At 36.9% G+C, this 17,171-nt stretch overlaps 1 protein-coding gene across 8 annotated transcripts in view; it reads left to right on the top strand.

Annotated features, from left to right (window-relative positions):
• The window catches only part of LOC149150860 (5'-AMP-activated protein kinase-like protein), a 416,691-nt gene that overhangs the window by 208,414 nt on the left and 191,106 nt on the right, over positions 1-17,171 (top strand). For 7 of the 8 annotated variants that reach the window (XM_089439603.1, XM_089439602.1, XM_089439596.1 and 4 more), the window contains 3 exons: positions 2,615-2,687; positions 2,893-2,961; positions 3,107-3,160. In XM_089439603.1, the coding sequence (XP_089295729.1) occupies positions 2,615-2,687; positions 2,893-2,961; positions 3,107-3,160 (196 nt within the window). The remainder of the gene's footprint in view (positions 1-2,614; positions 2,688-2,892; positions 2,962-3,106; positions 3,161-17,171) is intronic. The other variant, XM_089439597.1, reaches the window with a different exon arrangement.

The following is a 17,171-nucleotide window of genomic DNA, read 5'->3' as shown; positions in this document are numbered from 1 at the left end:
CCTTAGCTCTCACTCAGTTTTTCTCCTCCAATCAACGGATTTAGCTCTCAAACGACCAAGAGGTCACTCCAAAACCCCGTTGCTGCTGGCGTGCCACTGTCTGCTGTGGATGAATAAAAAAAATCATGATTTTGGTTATATAACGCGCTGTTGGCAAGGGCAGCGATTTTTTGAGGTCGAATTGCGATTTTTATGAAAAAATCATGATTTTTTAAAAAAATCACGATTTTTTCATAAAATCATGATTTTTTCATAAAAATCGCCAAAAAAAATACATGTATTAATCGGCCGATAATATCGCTGATTCTAAAAACTCGCGATTTTACGACATAATTGCGATTAGTGCAACATTGCTTAAAATGCCTAACATGTCAAATGTAAGCACTTTGCATGAAACAATGAGTAATGTACCTCGTGTGTGTTGAACCACCATCATCAGATGAGTATGTTGATCAGGTGAATGAGCTGAACATATGACTGATAAAAGGCATCTGAAGGTCTGCTGTATGTAGAGAATGTTGGTCATCATCTCTACAATGATCTCTGCTGTGAAAAAATTGTGTAGCTGCTGGCTAGAAATCTGCATCATATGAGAAATTTTTTCTCCTGGGCTATGTTGCAGGAAACGTGGCATAGAGGTCCGTTTCCGTACGGAAACGGGTACAAAACGCGGAAACGCGTTTGGTACGGCCATGAAACGCGTTTTCGGCCGTACTGCCACGTTTCCCGAAACGGAAACGTGGCCAGTACGGCCGGAAATGCGTTTCAGGGCCGTACGACCCACGTTTCCTCATTAACTTGTGTTTTTAATTTTTTTTTTTTAATTTGTTTTTTAATTTACTTTTAGGGTATGTTAGTGACTTATAGATGTGTGTCTAAAGTTATAAAAGTGAATTTTTGCCCTAGTGTTGATATGCAGTTCATCAGGAAGTTTGAGGCATATGCAGTTCATCCTTTTACTTAAATTTTTAACATTACCATGAAATGACTCAGGATGTTTGAGAGTGGTTTCACCCTCATTGGATTTCATATGGACAAAGTAGAATTTTAGATCTCACTCAAAATCCAGCAGACTTATTTGTTTTTCAGGATTTCAGGATGGGGGGATTGCAATGTTTCCATTGGATTTTATCATGTACTAAGGTATGGAACTTGTATTTAATCAAGAGAATCAAGCCCTCTATGCAGGGGAAACTCCCAATAATCAAGATCATGTAGGGTACTAGGGTATGAAACGTGTATTTAGTCAAGAGCACTAAGGTTGTTCGACTATGTAGGAGGAGACTCCTAATACAACAGTGGTCCTTCTAAAGAATGGGATGTGGATGCAGAAAATCCTGATTTGGATCTCTCTCTTGCAGCCTTATAGTCTTTATTGTACTTGCAGCCTCATATATTAATATAAATAAAGGCTGATTTTGAGATTTGGATATGTAATAAACGTTGCTTTTGGATATTCCGATATTTTTATTTTCATTATGTGATCATTCATGAATAAATGTGATGTAAATTAAATCTTAATGTTTAAGTGTAATAAATTATAATGTATCATTTATGCTTTATGATTGCATATATATATATATATATATATATTCACGTTTCCCCGTTTCCAAAATTTGGGGAGGTCGCGTTTCGTATTGCTTCCCGTTTCGGAAACTCGTACCCGTTTCCCCGTTTCGTGCAACTTAGCTCCTGGGGTTATCCATGTATATGGATGGGTAATAGTCCCAACATTAACTTTATTTTCCAACATTTTCAGCAGATCTTAAGGCTGTAATTACATCACTCTGGTGTCACATGGACTCATCTCAAGTCCATTTTACTTTTCATCCAATACCAAGCATAAGTACACTTATTATTTTATGTGCCTTCCTTATACTTGCATTCTTGAAGTAATTACGTTTGCTATGTCCTACTTTGATTTTCTGCCTTTGTACACTGATAATGCACTCAGCATTCTTCATCTTCATCTGATTCCAGCGCTTCTTATTTACTGCTGGAATCATCTCCTTAATGTTGCAACATCCTTCAGGAGTTGAACCTCCATCATATGGTATCTTAAACTCTCATCTTTAACTGTCTTTAAATTTTATTCAATTCTGGAGTTTTTTTTTCATTTCTATGGAGAATTCTGTGAAGTTCAATTCTGTCCACCAAGACAACCCATTAAATGGACTCAATGGAGTGCTTTATTTGTCTATTAGCAGCTTCCCAATTGATTAGAAGTTCATTAGTTACTTCACCTTCTTTACACATAAGTTGTTGGTTTATAACTTGCAACTCTTCCAAGCATATATACAACTTACCACAAAGATGGTTCAAGCATCACATGATTCATCCATCTCTTCGCATCCATATTCTCTTTCTTTGGAAATTCTCCTTTGTCATCTAGGCTCTCCATGGCCTCTTCCTTTGCAATCATGCTCTGGAATCCTTCATTAATAAGTTGCCTTTCCTTATCTCTAGAGGTTTTGGACTTGCATCTTTCTGATGCATAATAATGTCATTTTTGTTTGCTAGTACCTCGTAGACTCCTTTTACCTTTCGTTATTACTGTACTGCCCTTTTTTTTTAAATTCTGACTTATTCATGGTTGAAAATTTGTCTTATGCAGGGAAAATTCTCCCACATCTTTTGATAGGAAACTCAATGACAATTCCCAGTTCAATGTTGATAAAATTCCTGAGGTAATCGGCTTTCACTTGAGGTCAGTCCAGTCTTCAATGATAGTTATATTAACAATATTGTAATGATGTTTTAATTTATCCATACATGTAAGTTCAGTCTGTGTCATGGAATGCATGGAAATGTTCATTGATATGACTATAGATATTTTCCATTAAGCATTAATTTCATAGTGGATTATATATTTTTGCTTCATGCTGAAAATAGGAGTTGGCAATACAATCTGCTGGAAATAGGCAGACTGCGATGGAGCTTCATCATTTTAAATCAATTTTGGTAGGATCCTTTGCAGATCCATACCTGCAATCATGTTTTTGTCCATGTTTCTCTTGAAATATGAGCGAGCCTGTTCTTGCAAAAGACTGACATCAGAATTGCTTTTGCTTTGTTTGTTTGTTCTGTATCATCTGTGGCTGATTAGCACACAAAGGAGTTAGAGCTTGCCAAATTAAAACAAGAACTTGAGAAGGAAAAGGTAATAACTTACTGCCCTACTTCCTGTCTTGAAGTATCATAGAAAATTGTTTGAAATCATGATGTCTGTTCATTATCAGAAACATGTTCTTTTAGGTTGTTTTGTGATTTTCTGCAGTTTTCATTAGTTTAGCTAAACTGAAATTTTAAGTCATTTGAAGAATTTGCAAATACTTTTGAACTAGAGCAAATTTGAAGAGACATGCACAATTCAAAACTAGGGAAAATACATACAACAGGATGAGCTCAATGAATGAAGCTGTTGTCGCGCAGATTGACACGACAACGCTCAGACCGGGGGCTGTCACTCTGATCCCCGATCCCTCCGTTTAAGCCTGTCTCCCGCGGCTAAGGGGGGTAGTCCCTCTGAGATGATGAGGCCAACTGTCGACCAGTTGGTTGGGAGACACGAGATACGATACAAAAAAGCACTCGATGGATTTGATTAATTTAGCAGACCAGTGCCTTAAGAGATTGTGGTTAAAACGATTACTTGTTAAATGATATAAAAATATGGACCATGAACAGCAATCATCTATCATCAGCTAAATCACAATGCTCTTAGAATGACCAAAACGATATCCAGAAATTGAAAATTTTCAAGAAATGAATGCTTTAAACCACCATGAATCATAAACCATTAACTAGATATCAATTTCGCATCTCGACTTGAAAGTTTAGATCTCAGCATAACATGATAGTTCCCGAAAAATAACTGGATCTGACAAAGAAAATTTTCCGCAAATTTTTTCGAAATTTTATTTATTTATTTATTTTTTTTAAATGATTTTTAATTAAAACATTAAAACTAAAAATCTAAACTAAGGAAAATTTTAAAACTAAACTAAACAAAATTAAATTAAAATTAAAAAATCTAACAAAAACATTTTTATTTTTTATATTTTTTATAACAAAATTTTAAAACATAAATCAAAATCTAATTAAAACATTTTAATCTAAAATCTAACTATAGCATAAAACTAACGCTAACACATTAAAATTTAATTAAAACAAAACTAAATAAAAACTAACATAAAAAACTATAAAACGAAACTATGTAAAACCTAACTAAAAATCTATTTAAAATCTATAAAACGAAATTGAAATCTAAATCTACGCTAACCTATGGCATAACGCAAACCTAACGTAAACCCAAAAAACAAATACGCAGGTATATACACAAGTTACCTGTGAGTAAAACGACGGCGGACTAATGCATGAATCGATTTTACCTGCAGCAATGAACCAAAGCCTTCGACGGATCGCTGAGAATTTCTGTGGTGAATGAATTCGATATGGAACAGGTTTGTGGTCTGATCGTATCGCGTTGTAGGCATCTCCAAAACACGTCCCTTTTTTGATTTTATAAACGCATTCACTGGTGCTCGAACAGTTTTGGACGACAGGCAGAGGCTACAGGATGGGCGTTTGCAGGTTTTGACGGCGTGAAGACGACCTGCGTGCTAGAGATTTTGGAACGGAAATGATTCATGCCATAAACCACGCGATATCCTTCAGAGAAATCCGAAAACAATGCCTGCGAGATGGCCTACGGCGATGACCTGACCATGGAATCTCCAGCACGTTGATAAGGGTAAATGCGGATGGTGAAGCTGATGTTTGTTCCACGCATATGCTGAGGCATACACCAGAACGCATACATAACCCCCCTGCTACCAGAGAACACAGGTGCACAGTTGTTATGCAGTGCGTGGGTTTGTTGTCGAAAATGGAAAGCCGTTGACAGCTCAAGAATTTGACGTTGAGGATGGGCAGTCTGAAAACTTTCTGTCTTTCTCGCTCAGAAACCCCTGAAAAAACCCTGTACCTGCAATTTCAAAGCAACAAAACCCTAATCTTAAATCTGCATAGAGCAAAAAATTGAAACCCCAGATCAAAAAAAAATTCAAAACCCTAAACAGCTGATTAATGTACAAATCTTTGGCCCCTTCACAGCCAGATTCAACAAATGGCACAGAAATATTTTTTAAAGAAAAGAAATTTCAGATTGTCACTGAAAAAAAACTTCAGAAATTCTCTCATGCAGATCAGAAAAATAAAACCGAATGATAGACCCAGGATCAAATCCAGCTGGGCTCAACAAAAAACGCTTGTGGGAGTTGGCTGGTTCAGCCGAGAACTTCCCCTAACGCCCACCAAATCTTCTTCAGTAAGGGTTTTTCTGCACAGCTCAGAAACAACCATCAGTAAAGAGGGCAAGAATGCTGCTAGATCTCAGGAAGTAATGGAGATACCTGCCATTACTTCAGAAACCCTAACAGCACCCAAACCCTAGCAAGTGAACAAGATACCTGTGCTCACAATACTCTTAAAAAAGCTATTATCAATGACTGAAAATAAAATATGCAGAAACTAAAACAATCTCACAGCATTTTAAGAGAGTAACACCAGCAAGATATGGACCCCAAAGTCTTCTTTTATTAACCAGAAACAGATTTACAAGAGAGCTTCTTCAGTCTTAGACTCACAGATCCAATGATCTGAAATGACCACCTAAGACCCTATATAAAGGAAATGATCCCAACGGCTAGTTCGAATGATCCATGTAGAAACGATCTCGACCGTTGATGAGGATCAAGACATCTCTTGATCTCATCCGTCGATTTATTCACTTTAAATTTTTTTAATTTTTTATTATTTTATTATTTTTTTTAATTTTTAAATTTTTAAATTTTTTATTTATTTCATTTTTTAAATTTTTTAAATTTTTTATTTATTTTATTATTTTATTTTTTTTTTAAATGGATCATCGAACTAAACCTTTGGAAACATCACCTAGGACCTAGGACTTAGGACTCACGAGGGGATTTAAAACATTTTTCGACCCTCAAGACACATTACATCATGACTTTTACAACTTACATCTCAAGGGGACAAGCCCGCTTAACACAGACCCTCATCAATCACCCAGTTCTGCGACACAACTATAATCTAGCAGATTAACACACTAGGATTCTCCTAAAGTTCTAATGACAAAATCCATCCCGGCTTTGGGGTCAGGTTTGAAGGAAAACTCTGCCGATCCATGGATCGGTGAGACGAAAAACCTTCCGGGACATAGATTATCATAGAAAGCTAGGTCCACCTAGGCAATTTTACATACATGACTCTGATCTGCTTAGATTATTTACAATTCATACATGCAGACTGGGTTTACAATTAGATTGATCAAGCTGCTGATGACTGCTGGATGGCACAGACACACTGATCAGGTGCTACCCCTTTCTGTCAAGAAAAACGGGGTGCACTGCATGGGTAGTTGACCGGTAGAGGTCAACATCTGGCTCTACTTGGGGACACGTTGCTGCACTGTAGGAATGTGAGAATCCAGAATCTGCACCCATACAACACACAGATAAAAATAAGTAGCGTCCATCCAAAAATCAGCATATACGTTAAGCACAATAAAGATAAAAGCTCTTCATTTATTAACTATCTAAAGCAGAAATGAAAATGCGGAAAAAAGCAAGGGTAAGGTTAGAAATACGATACAAAGGATGCCCTACGGCATCAGATGTGTTCAATATAGTGCATACTGAGCATTTCCCTGCTTTCAGGCAAATCTGTCGGCTGCTTGTCGGATGTACCATGTCCAATTTTGCATATGGTAGGACTCTTTCCTATCCGAAAATCAAGCTGCTCACGGTCGTCTGATGTATCAAATCTTCGTCTTATCTTCTTTCTCTTGCGCTTTTTCTTTCTGGATGGTTGAATTACTGATGACCTGGTACTTTCTGTTTCAAAGCTATCAGATGAAGTATGTAAGATATGCGTACTATGTCTTTCTTCATCTTGCATCTGATCTTTATCATTCTTAAGTCTGTCTGGATCACCCTCAATCAACCATCTTTCAATCGAATCAACAACCTCCCAATAATAAGATGAATCTTGTTGCAGCAAATGAGAAGGCTCTTGGTTTCTCTTATCATCTGACCATTGTTGGATCTTTTGAACTTGTATTCTGATGGCATCCATCTGACTAGAGCATTCATCCCTTATAGCACTGATTTGTATGGCATGATGCTCTTGCATGTGTTTTATTACTTTATCATTCTTTTCTTTTATGTCCATCAAGCAATGTTGCATGAAATTTATTTATTCTTCATGATTCGCTTGCATGTCAGCCAACTGATTGTTATGATTGAATGCCATGATAGTCATTTCCTCATCCATAGTGAATAACTTATTTTGCATAGAGTCAATTTCCCTATCATGATCAGCTTTCATGGTCACCATATTTTCCTCTAAGACTGACCACCTGATTTGCATGATTCTAATTTCTGTTTCATAATTAGTTTTTATGGCCTCAATTTCTTTAGCATGGTGACTTTGCGTGACCTCAATCTCCCTGTTACGTTTTTCCAGATGGGTGCATAAAGTTTTCACATCATTGACATAATTAGTTTGATTGATTTCCATATTTCTCACCAGCATCATTAGGTCTCGTATAATTTGCTTTTGCTCTTCTTTTTCATTGTCATTTGTCCCTGATTCTTCACTATCATGAACTTGATCTGCAATATTTCCAGTGGATGACACCTTCTGACATGATGAATCGTCTTGAGATCTTTCAGCTGGACCTCTTATCAAATTACTTTCATTCTGTTGCACAATTTTAGAGGCAGAAGGCAAGCTATTTGGATAACCATATTTATCTTTAAAAGCATCAATAATGTCTTCTAAAGAAGTGAAAGATTCCTTAGGAAAACTGTTAAACCAATTCAAAGCATCATCTTCTAAAGAAAGGACAAATAGACGCATTTTGATATCTTCATGATTAAATTGAGGGGATCTGCAATATATGATCATGATGCGATCAAACAAGCCTAGATGCCTTCTAACAGCGATTGGATCACCACCTGAAAAAATAGGTAATTTAGAAATGGCCTCTTCTGGAAAATCATGGAGATGGTGAATAAAACGACATTGTTTAAATGAATAATCCATGATAAATAATAAGGGATCAGATGGATGATAGAACTAGCTCTTTGCTCAAGAAAATCAAAAGATGAAAGAAGTGGAGTCGCCACTTGAACAATGAATCTGATTCTAAGATCCAAAAAGTAACCACAAGCAGATATGAGGAAAGCTTCTTGTCTGGGAAAAATGAGAAAGTGGAGTCGCCACCCAAAGAAGAAACAAAACCGAAGAGATGCTGCTGATATGTGATGAAAAGATGCCAAAATATTGAATCTGCCAACTCAAAATGAGAGATGAGGAAGATGAGAAGGTGAATGTCGATGAAACCCCAGGAACAGAAAAACTCTGTCCCCGGCAACGGCGCCAAAAAATGTTGGCGTTGCCGGGCCAGATGAAGAGATAAGAAATGAGAAAAATGATTTGTCGTTTGAAACACCGAGAAAAAGTATCCCCGGCAACGGCGCCAAAAAATGTTGGCGTTGCCGGCTCAAACGAATGATGGAAAGATGAACGATGAATGATGAAAAGTCGTTGAAACACCAAGGACAGAAAAACTCTATCCCCGGCAACGACGCCAAAAAATGTTGTCGCGCAGATTGACACGACAACGCTCAGACCGGGAGCTGTCACTCTGATCCCCGATCCCTCCGTTTAAGCCTGTCTCCCGCGGCTAAGGGGGGTAGTCCCTCTGAGATGATGAGGCCAACTGTCGACCAGTTGGTTGGGAGACACGAGATACGATACAAAAAAGCACTCGATGGATTTGATTAATTTAGCAGACCAGTGCCTTAAGAGATTGTGGTTAAAACGATTACTTGTTAAATGATATAAAAATATGGACTATGAACAACAATCATCTATCATCAGCTAAATCACAATGCTCTTAGAATGACCAAAACGATATCCAGAAATTGAGAATTTTCAAGAAATGAATGCTTTAAACCACCATGAATCATAAACCATTAACCAGATATCAATTTCGCATCTCGACTTGAAAGTTTAGATCTCAGCATAACATGATAGTTCCCGAAAAATAACTGGATCTGACAAAGAAAATTTTCCGCAAAATTTTTTCGAAATTTTATTTTTATTTTTTTTTAAATGATTTTTAATTAAAACATTAAAACTAAAAATCTAAACTAAGGAAAATTTTAAAACTAAACTAAACAAAAAATTAAATTAAAATTAAAAAATCTAACAAAAACATTTTTATTTTTTATATTTTTTATAACAAAATTTTAAAACATAAATCAAAATCTAATTAAAACATTTTAATCTAAAATCTAACTATAGCATAAAACTAACGCTAACACATTAAAATTTAATTAAAACAAAACTAAATAAAAACTAACATAAAAAACTATAAAACGAAACTATGTAAAACCTAACTAAAAATCTATTTAAAATCTATAAAACGAAATTGAAATCTAAATCTACGCTAACCTATGGCATAACGCAAACCTAACGTAAACCCAAAAAACAAATACGCAGGTATATACACAAGTTACCTGTGAGTAAAACGACGGCGGACTAATGCATGAATCGATTTTACTTGCGGCAATGAACCAAAGCCTTCGACGGATAGCTGAGAATTTCTGTGGTGAATGAATTCGATATGGAACAGGTTTGTGGTCTGATCGTATCGCGTTGTAGGCATCTCCAAAACACGTCCCTTTTTTGATTTTATAAACGCATTCACTGGTGCTCGAACAGTTTTGGACGGCAGGCAGAGGCTACAGGATGGGCATTTGCAGGTTTTGACGGCGTGAAGACGACCTGCGTGCTAGAGATTTTGGAACGGAAATGATTCATGCCATAAACCACGCGATATCCTTCAGAGAAATCCGAAAACAATGCCTGCGAGATGGCCTACGGCGATGACCTGACCATGGAATCTCCAGCACGTTGATAAGGGTAAATGCGGATGGTGAAGCTGATGTTTGTTCCACGCATATGCTGAGGCATACACCAGAACGCATACATAACCCCCCTGCTACCAGAGAACACAGGTGCACAGTTGTTATGCAGTGCGTGGGTTTGTTGTCGAAAATGGAAAGCCGTTGACAGCTCAAGAATTTGACGTTGAGGATGGGCAGTCTGAAAACTTTCTGTCTTTCTCGCTCAGAAACCCCTGAAAAAACCCTGTACCTGCAATTTCAAAGCAACAAAACCCTAATCTTAAATCTGCATAGAGCAAAAAATTGAAACCCCAGATCAAAAAAAAATTCAAAACCCTAAACAGTTGATTAATGTACAAATCTTTGGCCCCTTCACAGCCAGATTCAACAAATGGCACAAAAATATTTTTTAAAGAAAAGAAATTTCAGATTGTCACTGAAAAAAAACTTCAGAAATTCTCTCATGCAGATCAGAAAAATAAAACCGAATGATAGACCCAGGATCAAATCCAGCTGGGCTCAACAAAAAACGCTTGTGGGAGTTGGCTGGTTCAGCCGAGAACTTCCCCTAACGCCCACCAAATCTTCTTCAGTAAGGGTTTTTCTGCACAGCTCAGAAACAACCATCAGTAAAGAGGGCAAGAATGCTGCTAGATCTCAGGAAGTAATGGAGATACCTGCCATTACTTCAGAAACCCTAACAGCACCCAAACCCTAGCAAGTGAACAAGATACCTGTGCTCACAATACTCTTAAAAAAGCTATTATCAATGACTGAAAATAAAATATGCAGAAACTAAAACAATCTCACAGCATTTTAAGAGAGTAACACCAGCAAGATATGGACCCCAAAGTCTTCTTTTATTAACCAGAAACAGATTTACAAGAGAGCTTCTTCAGTCTTAGACTCACAGATCCAATGATCTGAAATGACCACCTAAGACCCTATATAAAGGAAATGATCCCAACGGCTAGTTCGAATGATCCATGTAGAAACGATCTCGACCGTTGATGAGGATCAAGACATCTCTTGATCTCATCCGTCGATTTATTCACTTTAAATTTTTTAAATTTTTTATTATTTTATTATTTTATTTTATTTTTTAAATTTTTAAATTTTTTATTATTTTTTATTTATTTCATTTTTTTAAATTTTTTATTTTTTTATTATTTTATTATTTTATTTCATTTTTTAAATGGATCATCGAACTAAACCTTTGGAAACATCACCTAGGACCTAGGACTTAGGACTCACGAGGGGATTTAAAACATTTTTCGACCCTCAAGACGCATTACATCATGACTTTTACAACTTACATCTCAAGGGGACAAGCCCGCTTAACACAGACCCTCATCAATCACCCAGTTCTGCGACACAACTATAATCTAGCAGATTAACACACTAGGATTCTCCTAAAGTTCTAATGACAAAATCCATCCCGGCTTTGGGGTCAGGTTTGAAGGAAAACTTTGCCGATCCATGGATCGGTGAGACGAAAAACCTTCCGGGACATAGATTATCATAGAAAGCTAGGTCCACCTAGGCAATTTTACATACATGACTCTGATCTGCTTAGATTATTTACAATTCATACATGCAGACTGGGTTTACAATTAGATTGATCAAGCTGCTGATGACTGCTGGATGGCACAGACACACTGATCAGGTGCTACCCCTTTCTGTCAAGAAAAACGGGGTGCACTGCATGGGTAGTTGACCGGTAGAGGTCAACATCTGGCTCTACTTGGGGACACGTTGCTGCACTGTAGGAATGTGAGAATCCAGAATCTGCACCCATACAACACACAGATAAAAATAAGTAGCGTCCATCCAAAAATCAGCATATACGTCAAGCACAATAAAGATAAAAGCTCTTCATTTATTAACTATCTAAAGCAGAAATGAAAATGCGGAAAAAAACAAGGGTAGGGTTAGAAATACGATACAAAGGATGCCCTACGGCATCAGATGTGTTCAATATAGTGCATACTGAGCATTTCCCTGCTTTCAGGCAAATCTGTCGGCTGCTTGTCGGATGTACCATGTCCAATTTTGCATATGGTAGGACTCTTTCCTATCCGAAAATCAAGCTGCTCACGGCCGTCTGATGTATCAAATCTTCGTCTTATCTTCTTTCTCTTGCGCTTTTTCTTTCTGGATGGTTGAATTACTGATGACCTAGTACTTTCTGTTTCAAAGCTATCAGATGAAGTATGTAAGATATGCGTACTATGTCTTTCTTCATCTTGCATCTGATCTTTATCATTCTTAAGTCTGTCTGGATCACCCTCAATCAACCATCTTTCAATCGAATCAACAACCTCCCAATAATAAGATGAATCTTGTTGCAGCAAATGAGAAGGCTCTTGGTTTCTCTTATCATCTGACCATTGTTGGATCTTTTGAACTTGTATTCTGATGGCATCCATCTGACTAGAGCATTCATCCCTTATAGCACTGATTTGTATGGCATGATGCTCTTGCATGTGTTTTATTACTTTATCATTCTTTTCTTTTATGTCCATCAAGCAATGTTGCATGAAATTTATTTATTCTTCATAATTCGCTTGCATGTCAGCCAACTGATTGTTATGATTGAATGCCATGATAGTCATTTCCTTATCCATAGTGAATAACTTATTTTGCATAGAGTCAATTTCCCTATCATGATCAGCTTTCATGGTCACCATATTTTCCTCTAAGACTGACCACCTGATTTGCATGATTCTAATTTCTGTTTCATAATTAGTTTTTATGGCCTCAATTTCTTTAGCATGGTGACTTTGCGTGACCTCAATCTCCCTGTTACGTTTTTCCAGATGGGTGCATAAAGTTTTCACATCATTGACATAATTAGTTTGATTGATTTCCATATTTCTCACCAGCATCATTAGGTCTCGTATAATTTGCTTTTGCTCTTCTTTTTCATTGTCATTTGTCCCTGATTCTTCACTATCATGAACTTGATCTGCAATATTTCCAGTGGATGACACCTTCTGACATGATGAATCGTCTTGAGATCTTTCAGCTGGACCTCTTATCAAATTACTTTCATTCTGTTGCACAATTTTAGAGGCAGAAGGCAAGCTATTTGGATAACCATATTTATCTTTAAAAGCATCAATAATGTCTTCTAAAGAAGTGAAAGATTCCTTAGGAAAACTGTTAAACCAATTCAAAGCATCATCTTCTAAAGAAAGGACAAATAGACGCATTTTGATATCTTCATGATTAAATTGAGGGGATCTGCAATATATGATCATGATGCGATCAAACAAGCCTAGATGCCTTCTAACAGCGATTGGATCACCACCTGAAAAAATAGGTAATTTAGAAATGGCCTCTTCTGGAAAATCATGGAGATGGTGAATAAAACGACATTGTTTAAATGAATAATCCATGATAAATAATAAGGGATCAGATGGATGATAGAACTAGCTCTTTGCTCAAGAAAATCAAAAGATGAAAGAAGTGGAGTCGCCACTTGAACAATGAATCTGATTCTAAGATCCAAAAAGTAACCACAAGCAAATATGAGGAAAGCTTCTTGTCTGGGAAAAATGAGAAAGTGGAGTCGCCACCCAAAGAAGAAACAAAACCGAAGAGATGCTGCTGATATGTGATGAAAAGATGCCAAAATATTGAATCTGCCAACTCAAAATGAGAGATGAGGAAGATGAGAAGGTGAATGTCGATGAAACCCCAGGAACAGAAAAACTCTGACCCCGGCAACGACGCCAAAAAATGTTGGCGTTGCCGGGCCAGATGAAGAGATAAGAAATGAGAAAAATGATTTGTTGTTTGAAACACCGAGAAAAAGTATCCCTGGCAACGGCGCCAAAAAATGTTGGCGTTGCCGGCTCAAACGAATGATGGAAAGATGAACGATGAATGATGAAAAGTCGTTGAAACACCAAGGACAGAAAAACTCTATCCCCGGCAACGGCGCCAAAAAATGTTGTCGCGCAGATTGACACGACAACGCTCAGACCGGGGGCTGTCACTCTGATCCCCGATCCCTCCGTTTAAGCCTGTCTCCCGCGGCTAAGGGGGGTAGTCCCTCTGAGATGATGAGGCCAACTGTCGACCAGTTGGTTGGGAGACACGAGATACGATACAAAAAAGCACTCGATGGATTTGATTAATTTAGCAGACCAGTGCCTTAAGAGATTGTGGTTAAAACGATTACTTGTTAAATGATATAAAAATATGGACTATGAACAACAATCATCTATCATCAGCTAAATCACAATGCTCTTAGAATGACCAAAACGATATCCAGAAATTGAGAATTTTCAAGAAATGAATGCTTTAAACCACCATGAATCATAAACCATTAACCAGATATCAATTTCGCATCTCGACTTGAAAGTTTAGATCTCAGCATAACATGATAGTTCTCGAAAAATAACTGGATCTGACAAAGAAAATTTTCCGCAAAATTTTTTCGAAATTTTTATTTTTATTTTTATTTTTTTTTTATTTTTTATTTTTTAAATGATTTTTAATTAAAACATTAAAACTAAAAATCTAAACTAAGGAAAATTTTAAAACTAAACTAAACAAAAAATTAAATTAAAATTAAAAAATCTAACAAAAACATTTTTATTTTTTATATTTTTTATAACAAAATTTTAAAACATAAATCAAAATCTAATTAAAACATTTTAATCTAAAATCTAACTATAGCATAAAACTAACGCTAACACATTAAAATTTAATTAAAACAAAACTAAATAAAAACTAACATATAAAACTATAAAACGAAACTATGTAAAACCTAACTAAAAATCTATTTAAAATCTATAAAACGAAATTGAAATCTAAATCTACGCTAACCTATGGCATAACGCAAACCTAACGTAAACCCAAAAAACAAATACGCAGGTATATACACAAGTTACCTGTGAGTAAAACGACGGCGGACTAATGCATGAATCGATTTTACCTGCGGCAATGAACCAAAGCCTTCGACGGATAGCTGAGAATTTCTGCGGTGAATGAATTCGATATGGAAGTGGTCTGATCGTATCGCGTTGTAGGCATCTCCAAAACACGTCCCTTGTTTGATTTTATAGACGCATTCACTGGTGCTCGAACAGTTTTGGACGGCAGGCAGAGGCTACAGGATGGGCGTTTGCAAGTTTTGACGGCGTGAAGACGACCTGCGTGCTGGAGATTTTGGAACGGAAATGATTCATGCCATAAACCACGCGATATCCTTCAGAGAAATCCGAAAACAATGCCTGCGAGATGGCCTACGGCGATGACCTGACCATGGAATCTCCAGCACGTTGATAAGGGTAAATGCGGATGGTGAAGCTGATGAGTGTTTGTTCCACGCATATGCTGAGGCATACACCAGAACGCATACATAACCCCCCTGCTACCAGAGAACACAGGTGCGCAGTTGTTTTGCAGTGCGTGGGTTTGTCGTCGAAAATGGAAAGCCGTTGACAGCTCAAGAATTTGACGTTGAAGATGGGCAGTCTGAAAACTTTCTGTCTTTCTCGCTCAGAAACCCCTAAAAAAAACCTGTACCTGCAATTTCAAAGCAACAAAACCCTTAATCTTAAATCTGCATAGAGCAAAAAATTGAAACCCCAGATCAAAAAAAAAAATAAAAAATTTAAAACCCTAAACAGCTAATTAATGTACAGATTTTGGCCCCTACACGGCCAGATTCAACAAATGGCACAGAAATATTTTTTAAAGAAAAGAAATTTCAGATTGTCACTGAAAAAAAACTTCAGAAATTCTCTCATGCAGATCAGAAAAATAAAACCGAATGATAGACCCAGGATCAAATCCAGCTGGGCTCAACAAAAAACGCTTGTGGGAGTTGGCTGGTTCAGCCGAGAACTTCCCCTAACGCCCACCAAATCTTCTTCAGTAAGGGTTTTTCTGCACAGCTCAGAAACAACCATCAGTAAAGAGGGCAAGAATGCTGCTAGATCTCAGGAAGTAATGGAGATACCTGCCATTACTTCAGAAACCCTAACAGCACCCAAACCCTAGCAAGTGAACAAGATACCTATGCTCACAATACTCTTAAAAAAGCTATTATCAATGACTGAAAATAAAATATGCAGAAACTAAAACAATCTCACAGCATTTTAAGAGAGTAACACCAGCAAGATATGGACCCCAAAGTCTTCTTTTATTAACCAGAAACAGATTTACAAGAGAGCTTCTTCAGTCTTAGACTCACAGATCCAATGATCTGAAATGATCACCTAAGACCCTATATAAAGGAAATGATCCCAACGGCTAGTTCGAATGATCCATGTAGAAACGATCTCGACCGTTGATGAGGATCAAGACATCTCTTGATCTCATCCGTCGATTTATTCACTTTAAATTTTTTTAATTTTTTATTATTTTATTATTTTATTTATTTTTTTAATTTTTAAATTTTTTATTATTTTTTATTTATTTCATTTTTTTAAAATTTTTAAATTTTTTATTTTTTTATTATTTTATTATTTTATTTCATTTTTTAAATGGATCATCGAACTAAAGCTTTGGAAACATCACCTAGGACCTAGGACTTAGGACTCACGAGGGGATTTAAAACATTTTTCGACCCTCAAGACACATTACATCATGACTTTTACAACTTACATCTCAAGGGGACAAGCCCGCTTAACACAGACCCTCATCAATCACCCAGTTCTGCGACACAACTATAATCTAGCAGATTAACACACCAGGATTCTCCTAAAGTTCTAATGACAAAATCCATCCCGGCTTTGGGGTCAGGTTTGAAGGAAAACTCTGCCGATCCATGGATCGGTGAGACGAAAAACCTTCCGGGACATAGATTATCATAGAAAGCTAGGTCCACCTAGGCAATTTTACATACATGACTCTGATCTGCTTAGATTATTTACAATTCATACATGCAGACTGGGTTTACAATTAGATTGATCAAGCTGCTGATGACTGCTGGATGGCACGGACACACTGATCAGGTGCTACCCCTTTCTGTCAAGAAAAACGGGGTGCACTGCATGGGTAGTTGACCGGTAGAGGTCAACAGAAGCTAAGTAGGAAAAACTGAGCAAGACGAGACTAAAGAATATGAATATGAGAAATATTGTCATGTTTAGGAAACACCTTTTTACCTAGGAAGAGTTTTTTCAGGAAACTAACAATGATATTGGAGTGATA

This window comes from Pinus tabuliformis, chromosome 9, assembly GCF_031772625.1.
Source record: "Pinus tabuliformis cultivar Carrire ecotype Pingquan chromosome 9, CPIR1, whole genome shotgun sequence".
Taxonomy (NCBI): Eukaryota; Viridiplantae; Streptophyta; class Pinopsida; order Pinales; family Pinaceae; genus Pinus; species Pinus tabuliformis.
This window is presented reverse-complemented; position numbering and strand designations above follow the sequence as displayed.